The sequence below is a fragment of the Limanda limanda genome, chromosome 7 (genome assembly GCF_963576545.1).
Source record: "Limanda limanda chromosome 7, fLimLim1.1, whole genome shotgun sequence".
NCBI lineage: Eukaryota > Metazoa > Chordata > Actinopteri > Pleuronectiformes > Pleuronectidae > Limanda > Limanda limanda.
Window position 1 is genome coordinate 10,790,580 of NC_083642.1, and position 12,372 is coordinate 10,802,951.

The 12,372-nt window shown below is 48.0% G+C and overlaps 1 protein-coding gene across 1 annotated transcript in view; it reads right to left on the minus strand.

Moving 5' to 3' along the window:
* Positions 1–2,495: 2,495 nt before the first annotated feature.
* zbtb46 (zinc finger and BTB domain containing 46) overlaps positions 2,496–12,372 on the minus strand; it is a 60,770-nt gene continuing 50,893 nt past the window's right edge. The window contains exons 5-9 of the mRNA XM_061075407.1: positions 10,489–10,826; positions 9,014–9,056; positions 8,780–8,902; positions 5,002–5,177; positions 2,496–3,073 (exon numbers count right to left, since the gene is read on the minus strand). Of these exons, the coding sequence (XP_060931390.1) occupies positions 2,633–3,073; positions 5,002–5,177; positions 8,780–8,902; positions 9,014–9,056; positions 10,489–10,826 (1,121 nt within the window). The 3' untranslated portion in view covers positions 2,496–2,632. The remainder of the gene's footprint in view (positions 3,074–5,001; positions 5,178–8,779; positions 8,903–9,013; positions 9,057–10,488; positions 10,827–12,372) is intronic.

The window sequence follows — 12,372 nt, forward strand, 5'->3', positions numbered from 1 at the left end:
CCAATAAATAACACCAATCAAATAAAAAGACATCGCCGGACATGAAGAAAGCATCACAAATTGGATTGTACTGGTTTTTTCAGTGGGGGTTGATGGGAAGTGCAGTCAATGGCACCTGTAGCGGAGGCCTGATGTGTGTTTGTGTGTCTGTATGTGTGCGACCAGCACTGGCAACAACATGTTTCCCAGAGTTTCTTCCCCTTTACGTGAATGAACAAGAGAGGAGTCATTAAAACGCCAGTGGACAGAAACACAGCACGTGGACTCAACCCCATCGTCGGCGTGTTGCATTTCTACTTGATTGTGTCCCTGTGAAGGCGTGAGACAGTCGCACAAAGGAAATAGACACAAAAAAATCTGCTTGGTTCTAAGATGCAGTCTTCAAAAGCTAGCCGGTCCTTTCACGCAGCCCTTCATAGTCACGATAATACCATAACATGTGCACATTTTCAAACTGTGACAAATAGTGACAGGTTCAAAAATAATAATAATAGTAAAAAAAACAACAACAACAAAACTGTTAACCACAACAATAAATCAAAAAGCACCTGCACACACAGACTGTGAAACAAAAGCACTTCATGTATACAAGGTACTAGATCGGTTTTGGTTCGATATTAATCAATTAGTTTACATTAGTGATGCAAAAAAAGCGTGTGCGGAATATATGTTTCAATCAATATCTAACAGAGAAGTCTGACGGTGACCTTGTTTCCCCCCTTGGTTGAAAATAAGGAAAAAGCAAATACGACAGGAAATGAGTAAACTGGCACAATAAAAGGTTTGTAAAAGCCCCATGGCTTGCTGTCCACAACAAGGCAAAGTATAAAAGCTTTTGTTCCCTTTTACAAGATATAAAATATCAAAAAAAAGAACACACAATAAAGCTTAGCATCCAGCACTTAATAATAATAATAATTAATAATAGTAACATCAACAACAGTAATCATAGTTCTGATAATCATAATAAGACACATCATCTGCCTCACTTGAATTGTCATCAACTTTGCCAAAAAACATGGAAAGAATCTTAAGAAAATCAATATAGACTTTTTTGGACACTCAGGTAGTCACGCACACACGCACACACGCACACACACACAGAGGAGGGAATTCTCAAAAGAATCAGGAATCCACAAACAGGGTTCTTCAATAAATAGCCGTTAAAACAAAGCAAATGAATATTACACTCTCTACAAATATCAAACTCTGAATTTTCAAGCACAAGTTTTGATCATCTTCTTTTAAACCTTACAAAGCTGGAGGGAAAGAAAAAAAAAATATATATATATATATATATATTTCACCAAAAGAAAGATAAAGAGTCTGCATAATCTGTGTGTTCAGAAACTGGAATTACATGAGCAAGGGAAACGGAAACAGAAACAGGTGAGAGACGAGGCTCTCAGGTCCGAGAGGAACTTGAGAGAGAGACAGAAAGAGCTTGTGGTTTCGGTGCTGTGGATCCACTCTGTGCTCGTGATGAGTTTGTTTCCAAACAGGGAAGCAGAAGCCGATGTGCACCGTGTTTAAAACTCTCTCTCTCTCTCTCACACACACACACACACTTCACTCCCTTGTTTTAAATCCCCCATAAAAGCAAATCTGTATGTACATTTTCTCAAATTTCTCGTTGGAATGAATCGATAAGAAACCGCGGTGGTAAACTCAAGTGAAGAAAAAGATTAAGGACCCCACCGAAAGGCAGCGGCTATATAGAAACAGCAATCTGCACAAAGATTCAGTGATCTCGATTTTGTGATAACAGTCAAGAGGACGTGAAGTTCGTCCTTAAAGGTAGGTGCGGTCACCGAGTTGTCTAGGTCAGTCAAGATCAGATCAAAAAATGTAAACCACGGGTTCAGGGCTTTGATAGGAGTCAGTTGTCGTTAAAGTGCAAGTCTGTGGCAGTAGGACTCTGCATCGCCGTGCCAACGGGCCGCCCCCCCCCGTCCTCCGACACACACGAAGCTTTGCAATAGATTCAAACTCTCCCTTCAGTCGTAGAGAGAGAGACACTTTCCCTAGAAACAATACAGCCGAGGTGGACCCCCCTCCCTCCTCTTCATCCTCCTCCTGGCTGTTTCCCTACACTGTCAGTGATTCTTGGTTTCCATGGTGATTGTGATGGCAAACATACAAAGTTACAGTCTGACGTCGGCCGTGTCCTTGGCAGCGTCCTCGTTGATTCCTGCTGTGACGGAGTAGAAAACTTACTGGACTCTGGCCTGAACCCTCAAGAAAGAAAAGAACAAACACACACATACACAAAAAAAAACAAAAACGCAACACTGCATCAAAAGTAAAGGAGGTAAGCAGAAAAAGCCTTGAGCCAACTCTTCACCACTCTCCCTCTACTATGGCAGCCAAGGTTGAGAATAGCCTAAGTGTGTGTGTGTCTGTGTGTGTGTGTGTGTGTGTGTGTGTGTGTCTGTGTGTCTGTGTGTGTGCATTCGAGCATGTCACTCATAACGGTTTTAGATCATTGTCGCGCATCACCCTACAGCATTTCCGTTCCGAGGAAGGCCCGCCCACGTGGGGACGAACGGGTAAAGAGAGCAGTGGTGTCTGCCCAGCAGATCGCAGGAGATCTTCAGGAGGTCACGTGACTCGAGCAGGAGCCGGGCGGGTTCTAGGAGATCCAGGTGAACTCCCGCTCAGTCCCGTTCTGCTGCTCGCCCTCCTGCGCCGAGGAGTCGCTCTCCTCCTTCTCATTGTCCAGTGCCGCGTCTGCCTCGGCGCTCATCCCTGAGTCCTTCCACTTCACCGCCTCCTCCTCCCCTTCTCCCATCATCTCGCCGTCCCCTTCCACCAGCATCTCCTCCTCGCCCTCGCCGTCGCCGTCGCACTCCGCCTGGTCGTCGTGGAAGCGGTCGCCGGGATACAGCTCCTCCTCGGGGGAGATGTCTCCTCCCACCTCGCCGTTGTGGTCCAGCAGCGCGGCCATGCCCCGGCCTGAGCAGTCGGCGCAGACGCCGTGGCGCCGGGAGCCGTGTTTGATTCCCACGCTGGCTGCCGACATGAAGACCCGGCTGCACACTTTACATACGTACTTCTTGTCTTTGCTGTGGACCTGTTGGACAGAAACACATCATTTCAAACAATCAGTCATTTACACTTTGGATAAGGTGTAATTTACGTTGTTCCCACAGCCCTATGTTCCCACATTTCTAGATTTTTCAGAAAATTAGGGTTAGGGTTAGCGGTGTTGAGCTCAAGAGAGTTTGGAAGCTAGCTAGCTCCTTCAAATCACCAGCTACAGAATGGTGAACCCTTAACTACAAGCCAGGGGTAGAAATGTGGGAACTGTTGGAACATAGGGCCTAATTTTGTAATGAATATTAGAAATGTGGGAACATAGGGCCTAATTTTGTAATGAATATTAGAAATGTGGGAACATAGGGCTGTGGGAACATAGGGCTGTGGGAACAGGGCTGTGGGAACATAAGGCTGTGGGAATATAGGACTGTGGGAACATAGAGCCTAATTTTGTAATGAATACTAGAAATGTGGGAACATAGGGCTGTGGGAACATAGGACTGTGGGAACATAGGGCTGTGGGAACATAGGGCTGTGGGAATATAGGGCTGTGGGAACATAGAGCTGTGGGAACATAGAGCCTAATTTTGTAATGAATACTAGAAATGTGGGAATATAGGGCTGTGGGAACATTGGGCTGTGGGAACATTGGGCTGTTGGAACATAGGGCCTCATTTTGTAATGAATATTAGAAATCTGGGAACATAGGGCTGTGGGAACATTGGGCTGTGGGAACATAGAGCTGTGGGAACATAGGGCCTAATTTTGTAATGAATATTAGAAATGTGGGAACATAGGGCTGTGGGAACATAGGGCTGTGGGAATATAGGGCTGTGGGAACATAGAGCTATGGGAACATAGGCTGTGGGAGTATAGGGCTGTGGGAACATAGGGCTGTGGGAACATAGGGCTGTGGGAGTATAGAGCTGTGGGAGCATAGTGCTGTGGGAGTATAGGGCTGTGGGAGTATAGGGCTGTGGGAACATAGGGCTGTGGGAACATAGAGCTGTGGGAACATAGTGCTGTGGGAGTATAGGGCTGTGGGAACATAGGGCTGTGGGAACATAGAGCTGTGGGAACATTGGGCTGTGGGAACATAGAGCTGTGGGAACATAGGGCTGTGGGAATATAGGGCTGTGGGAATATAGGGCTGTGGGAACATAGAGCTGTGGGAACATAGTGCTGTGGGAACATAGAGCTGTGGGAGTATAGGGCTGTGGGAACATTGGGCTGTGGGAACATAGGGCTGTGGGAACATAGAGCTGTGGGAGTATAGGGCTGTGGGAACATAGGGCTGTGGGAGTATAGGGCTGTGGGAGTATAGGGCTGTGGGAACATAGGGCTGTGGGAACATAGAGCTGTGGGAACATAGTGCTGTGGGAGTATAGGGCTGTGGGAACATAGGGCTGTGGGAACATAGAGCTGTGGGAACATTGGGCTGTGGGAACATAGAGCTGTGGGAACATAGGGCTGTGGGAATATAGAGCTGTGGGAACATAGTGCTGTGGGAACATAGTGCTGTGGGAACATAGAGCTGTGCGAGTATAGGGCTGTGGGAACATAGGGCTGTGGGAACATAGGCACGCTCCCTAATTTACTGCCCAATCTGTCTGTGTGTATTCTGCTTAATGTAAATGCTATATTTTCTACACTGAGACATTTTTAAAAGAAAGATTTTATTCTATGACACTCAGAGATTTTATTCTATTTATACTAAATAAGTATAATTGCAGAAGAAGTTTGTTGGTGCCCAGAACAGGTTGTTGGTAGAGTTCATCTGGCACAGGTAGAGCTGAACGTGTCCGGACTATGACATACTGGAGCATATTTGGCAGTTACAAGAAGCTTTATGTGAGATGTAAAGAGTAAATTATAAATTTCATGTATACATCTATTTATTTTTGACCAGTTCATCAAAGCAGATGTTGAAAAACCTATAGATGACGGTGTGCGGCCCCTCACCAGCGTGTGCCTCTTCATGTGCTCCCTCCTGGTGAACTTCTTGCCACAGATTTCACAGGGGTAGGGCCTCTCCCCGGTGTGTGAGCGCATGTGCCTCTTCAGGATGCACTGGTGCATAGCGGAGAAGCTGCAGTAGGGGCACTTGAACTTTTTACGGATCACCGTGAAGTCATTCACTGTAGGGACAGAGAGAGAGAGAGAGGGACGGAGGAGATACGAGAGAGAGAGAGAAAGAGAGAGAAAAGATTATTGTTGAGTGAAGCTCGTTTGAATAAACCGAGACGTCACTTCTCAGTTATTACATTTAATTAGCAGCAAGGTCTAGAAATGTACCATCAATTCCCATGGCCACCCCAATCCCAGTCAAAGCTACAGTTGCCCTGGCAACAGCTCTTCCTCCATACTAAAGCAATAAAGGCAAAGAGATACTATAAACACACAACACAACAGTCGGTCTGCCTCCACTGCTCTCGAAGGTCTCGGCTATGGACAGCGAAAACACAGACAGAAAGACAAACACAGACGGTGACATGAAGTTTGAAGGTTGGGAAATAAAAGAGCTCACACACACACACACACACACACACACAGACACACAAAGGCAAAATTCACCTTACAAAAAAAAATTGAAATCATGTTAATACCATGTCCGATTCTTGTGTAGAGGTCTGTTAAGCCAATTATCTCAAGGTCTAGACTTAAATGGTAGTTAAGCTAGGTGAAGGGCATCCAAGTAAGCAGATTGTGTGTGTGTCTGTGTGTGTGTGTGTGTCTGTGTGTGTGTGTGTGTGTTTCTAGCCAATGAGACGCTTTGCAGTCAAATCATACAGTATATTAACCATGAAAGATCAGGGCTGAATTTATGCACAACACAACACACACGGTAAACATTCACTGTACACAAAGGATGGAGTCAAACACACAGTTAAGGGTCGAGTTGCGCTATGAGTGAAATAATATGATATAATTACCTCCGTCGGCAAATCGACTTCTGTTCTGATTAAAACACGTGACAGCAACAAAAAACAAACAAACATGCATGTACACAAACTGCACAACAGATGAGAGCAGACACCAAATTAACGCAAACACGTGAGACAGACATATTGTTGTGATTGTGTGAGTATGTGCAGGACACAGACAGCTGCAGAAAAGAGGAAAGTTTTCACAATTTCCATAATAGTTTAATTACAGCATTTCAAACTACAAGCAGAATCTCAATCCGTTTAGAAAAGTACATATTTTTGTACAATACATGTTTTGTCTTTTTATAACCTAAAATTATCTTTCAGTCTTAACAAACAACACATTTTCCAATGCAAAAAAAAAAGAAGAAAAAGAATAGCCTACACAACATGCACACACTATTTGCCATTTCTCCTCAGCGGCTGATACTGCAGAGATCCTGATTAGTTCCTGAATTCTCTAAGCCTACCAGTCCGTTTCAGCTGCTGGCTAGGGACAGTGTGTGCTACCTGAGAAATGGGATTTTTTTATTAGAAAGGATTTGGCATTTGGGAGTTCATTGTGTATATACTGTATATACATACACACACACACACACACACACACACTCACATACGTACAACAGCAAGGGGGGGGTAGATTCCCGACACATACTAATAGATGGTGTTTTTTCCGCTGCACGCATGCAGAAATCACAGATCTACGTATGTTCCCGGAGCGAGTGGATTATTAGAGCGGAGCACAGGTGGACGTCTCCCCTCCGGGTGCAGTATCCACAGTGTGAGTGCACACACAATAAAACCTTGAGCGCTGGGTTGTATCAGGACAACATCTCGTTGCAGGGTAAAGGCCGGCTGGAAACTCAAAGGAGGAACATTTGGCAGAAATGTGTCTAGATTTTTTAAATACTGAGTCCACGCTCCTGCAGCCTTCTGTCTTCACCACCTCCCTCACTCTCCTCTCCAGCATTTTCCCACTTGTCACCCCCCTATCCCCCCTATTTTTCTCCCTCGCACTCACAACCACACCATTATCTTGCCTGCAGCAGTGACATCACTAAGCCTGTCTGCTTTAAAAGGAATCTGCCCCTCGGTCGCCACTTCCTCTTCAGATGAGGGGTTAGGGGTTAAGAAGGGTCGGAGCCATGAAGGGCCAATTACTGTCCAGCTCCAGCCACACTCAGCCACTAGAAGATGCACAGATCTGTGACAGAGAGAGAAAGAGAGAAAATGACACCACCCCCAACCCCCATCTGAGCAGCTACAGCTCTATTGTTTTAGCTGTGGCTTTGTCTCGATCGGCACATCCCCTCCATCTGCACTGAAGTCACAGCACTGACCCAAGACAACTGTGTCAGACTGGAGACAAGCTCCTGCACGTCCAGTGGAGGTGGATCCGTGTCAGCATCACTTTCTCTTTCCTTTCTCTTCAAGTTACTGTAACCACAAATATTTTAAATGGACATCGTTTACGCCAATAACGGATATTTTAAACATTTATTGAGTTGCACTGCCGAGGGAAAATTAACCTGATTTGACTTTAATCAGCTCTCACCGCTGCAGTACTACAGAGTTCCTGCAGGTGGTGTGGTTGTGTGGGCCGTGAGCTACAGGAAAGCCGAGCAGATATGAACTGTGTGTCTGAGTGTGTTAGTGCCCATGATGCAGGCAGGGGTGGACTAAAAGATAAAGATCTCTCTGCCTAAAAAGGAGAGAAGACTTGAGTCAGACTGGGGGACTGGCGACAGCGAGCCAGACAAGTGGTTTAGAGCTAGGGGGGGGGGACACAACCCCCTGTTCTCTGCACCCGCAGCACAAAGTCATTCACCTTCATACGTCCAGTTCAACAAAGCTACTCACAAACCCTGCGTACAGCCGGAAGTTTGTTTTAAAAGATTCGTTTTGCATAGAACTTCTGCACCTCTGACATGTTGTTATATCATCTCTCATAAAAAATATGACAAGAAATTTAACAAGATGTAAAAAAAAAAAAAAAAAAAAGAATAATTTTCTCTAGGGATTAATAATCATGTCCACAGACATTCTGATCAGTGCAGTGACACTACAAGTCATTTTTGGCATGAACAAACAACACAAGTGAGGACACAACTCTAACTGGTGGGTGGGGGGGTGTGGGGGGGTGTGAACATGAACCTGCAGCCTGTGCATCCAGTCTCAGTCTTCCACATTGATACTGTGATTATGATTGTCAACTTTCATCTCTTGAGAAAGCCGCCACAGTGGATATATAACCCCGCCCCTGGACATTTCCATCCCGGCTCCGCCTCCCAGCATGCCCCCTGGCACCGAGCCCACCTGGCAGCAGACTTTAACGTGTGTCGCCAGGTTCTTCTGGGTGCTAAAGGCCTTGGCGCAGGCCGGGCAGGTGTGCCCTCTCTCTTTGGAGTGCACGGAGGACAGGTGCCGGTGCAGGTCGGTGCGGTCCCTGAAGTGCTTCAGACAGTACAGACACTGCATCAGCTTCTTCTTGAAGTGGATGGTCTTCTCGTGCCGGTCGGCGTTGGACTTGAGAGTGAAGCTGGCCGGGCACTGGGAGCAGAGGTAGCGCGCCGGCACCGACTCGGCCACGGCGGAGCGGTAGAGGGACTGGTGGTACGGGAGAGGCTGGGACTGCGACTGGTGCCGGGGCTGGAGGAGCGGACCCTGCATGTCCCAGTCCATGGACAGGGCCATCAGAGACAGGGTGTGGCGGTATTCGTGTTCCCGGAGATGCTCCAGGCGGCTGAACAGCCGTTTGCACAGGGAGCAGGCGAACCCCTGGGAGGGCCAGGCGCCTGATCCAGCCTCTTCACCCAGCACCAGCAGCCCTCTCGTCCCTCTGCCAGCCTCGGACTCTGACGCAGGCATCAACCCACCGGCACAGCTCCCATGGACCATCTGATCCCTCTCGACAGGAAACTGATCACCTTCCAAGCCTGAGATAGCAAGAGGCAGAGTGAGAGAGAGAAATAGACACGTATGGCACAGGAAGAAAAAGAAAAACCTCTCTTCAGTTATGACGTATTTGGGTACAGACTGACACGTACCTGCACTGTATTCTTTCATATCCTCTTCATCCTTTATGACCTCCTGCGAACACAAAGCAATTCATTATGCCACAAACACACATTCATACAGGCTGTATGGAATATTGTCTGGGCATGCAGGAGGCAGGCAGGTGAGAGACGCTGTGAAGACAAGGCTGTGAGACACACAGAAACACACACATGAAAACAGAATAAGAAAAAAAACAGAAAAGAAGAGAAATGACAGGTCAGAATGATTTAAAGAGACGAGGAAGCAGAAACAGTAAAAGTCTGATACGGTAAAGAACTGACAGTTCCTGGATGCCGGAGCCGTCCCTCTGTTGATCTACAGTATTAATAATATAATCCCTCCGTTACTCATATACTCAACCCCCACTTGGATGCACCCCACCCGTCTCCCGTCTTGCATTCCACCTCCACTGTATCCGTCCTCCATCTACACCACGCTCCTGTCATTCCTGCACCCCCCCCACCCTACCCATTTCCTTGGCCTCTTCCTCCTCCTCCTCCTCCCCCTCTCCAAGAACAGAACACTGTGCACTGGGCAAACAGATGGCTTGTCCGTAGAGATGGGGAGGCTTGTTGGGAGGCAGGTCCCCTGAAATCAAACGCCGCTCCTAAATGCTCACCCGCTCACACACGGAGAGGCAGTAAAACCTGCGTGGACACATGCTCATACTGTCGTGTTCATACACACACACACACACACACACACACACACACACACACACACGCACTAAGCAGAGCAAACAATTTCCTGGCCTGCGAGAGCAAACCACTCATTGTCTACTTGTATTGATTCTACTCAGTCTCATCTCACTACCTTTCCCCTCATCCACCATATCTAAGCACACACTGCCATTGTGACAAGATGTGTCATCCCTAATCCCACCACTATAAACCACATTACTGCTAATGCCGAGCAAAGACTCCTGGCTTCCAAGGTGAATTCTGGTCTGGCTATATTAAAAGAGAAAAAAAGAAATTATATGAAAACGTGAGACGAGAGAGATGGAGCCGGAAATCTGAAAAGGGAAGAGAAGGAAAAAACAATCGTGCAAGAAGAAAAGAAAGACAAACAAAAGAGAAACAGTGTTTCTTGTGCGGCGGAGCAGGAAATGTGCCAGATTCCACACGGAGAGAGAGAGGAACCAGAGAGGAGTTGAGCGATGATGTGCTTGTGTGTAAAAAAGACTTTGCGCTGATTAAAAATAACCCCATTAACACCCAGCCCCCCCACCCCCATCCCCCCCGACACATCGCCCGGTACCACCGTCACCTCTCAACCCCTCTCTCTCTCTCTCTCTCTCTCTCTCTCTCTCTCTGTGTGTGTGTGTGCAGGAGCAGGGTGGAGCTGCCCCCTGGATCCTCCTCTCCACTTTTTCTACACGCTTCAAAACTTTAATCCGACTGGAGGTGCGGTACCCAGAGAGCAGCCTCCGCCCTGGAGCTCATCCCCGGCTCTGTGTGCTTACCTCAGGCAAGGTGGAGGGCTCCGGGCCCCCGGGAGCGTCTTCCACGTCCATGTCCGACCCCTCTGCGCGCAGCGGGGGTGCCCCAGCCCGCGGACCGGGGGCCTCCAGGGGCCGAGGCTCAGAGGGGAGCAGTGGAGTGGGTGGAGTGGGTGGGCAGTATGCCAGAGTTGATGACGACGATGATGGCGGTAGTGGTGATGGTGGAAGATGAAGAGGTAGAAGAAGAGGAGGAGGAGGAGGAGGAGGAGAAGGAGAGGAGCCAGCCCCCTGTTTGTTATGAACTGTGGCCCCCGTGGCCCCTGGCCGGAGCGTGCTGCAGTAGTTGTTGGAGCGGAGCCCTGAGGAGCACAGGAAACGAGTCTCACCCACCCACTCACGTACAACTGCAGCTCTGCTAGCAGCTGGCCACCACAACACAACGGGAGAGAGTGGGCAGGGGGGGGGGGGCGCGCACCGAGGCTGCCAGTGCTACACTATCAAACACAGCGGAGAGGGGGAGGAAGAAGAACTCTGAAGTTTCACTTTCCACCAGCCAAGGGGAAAGGGTTAGGGCTTCTCTTCTCTCTCTGTCTCTCTCTCTCTTTCTCTTTTGCTCCTCTGCTCTCTCCTTCTCCTTCCACCCACATGCGTGCGCAGAGGGTGGCAGCGTGTGTGTGTGTGTGTGTGTGTGTGTGTTTTTGTGAAGCGTTGTGCATGTGCTGTGTGTGAGCAAGTGAAATGCATATAAGGAGAGGGCTGGAGGATCCTCTGTAGCGTGGAGGGAGATTGTTTGGACAGGAGCCATCTCGCAGCTCGAGTGAGGACTTTCTGTACACGCAGGCTAAAGGACAACTATATCCACCGTGTAAGATGTTTACCAGCAACAAGTTAAGGCAAACGCTGGAAGAAGAAATACGACTTTCTCACAGAACCTTTAGCTCTTCTCACACTGAAGCTATTTCTGCCTGCATTAATACCCCCATTAGCCCGTAGCACGAGTGCCTCTCCTTTTCCTGTAGTGCATATTAATCAAAGTAAAATGCACGGCAGGTTATTGCAGACTCTGAGTGCGTCTCTCTGTGTGTGTGTCTGTGCATGTGTGTTTGTGTGTGTTCGCGAATGTGTGAGTGTGGGCAGCGTTTTGGGGAATGTCTCCAGAGTTATGCAGTGGGTTAGCCATTCATTGCCCTCCTCTGCACAATGGACAGAATCACACAACCATGAGGCTTCGACCGTGGACGGATTCTTGGAATGTTAAACTACCGCGCCCGACACTCCCCACTCCCACTCACTGAGAGTACACACACACGCACGCACACACACACACACACACACACACAAACGAATGCTCAACTCCCCATCTCCTCTTCCCCACCTCCGGCCGTGACGGGAGGAACAACATTAACAGGGAAGAAGAAGACGGAGAGTCAGGAGATGAGCTACAGGTGAGAGACAGCAGCTCATTAATAAATGGCGTCCAGGTGTAACAGGCCAAATTAACCCCCGCCCATAATAAACCCGGGTATACTTTGGCCCGGGCCAGAGTATACCCCAGGGGATAAACTGTCCAAGGCAAAACCATACATGGTGGATATGTGGTTGATTTAGCTCTAAGGTCAGGTAGGCATAGTAGTTGTATTGTGCTATCAAAGCATTTGAATCTGCAAAATCTAGGCTTGATATTCTCTTATATTTTAATGATAATTTACACTGCATTAATTGAAGTTCAGCTGTAGGCATATATGGGGGTATAATCTGGCCTGAGGGGTATAATCTAGCCTAGGCCCCTTTAACCCCGGGTATAGTCCGGCCTGGGGGTATAGTCTATGGCCTGTTACACCGGCAGTCGACACCTCTTTATCGCGGCAAATATCTACATCCCCCGGGTTTTACAGTTTCGGTTCA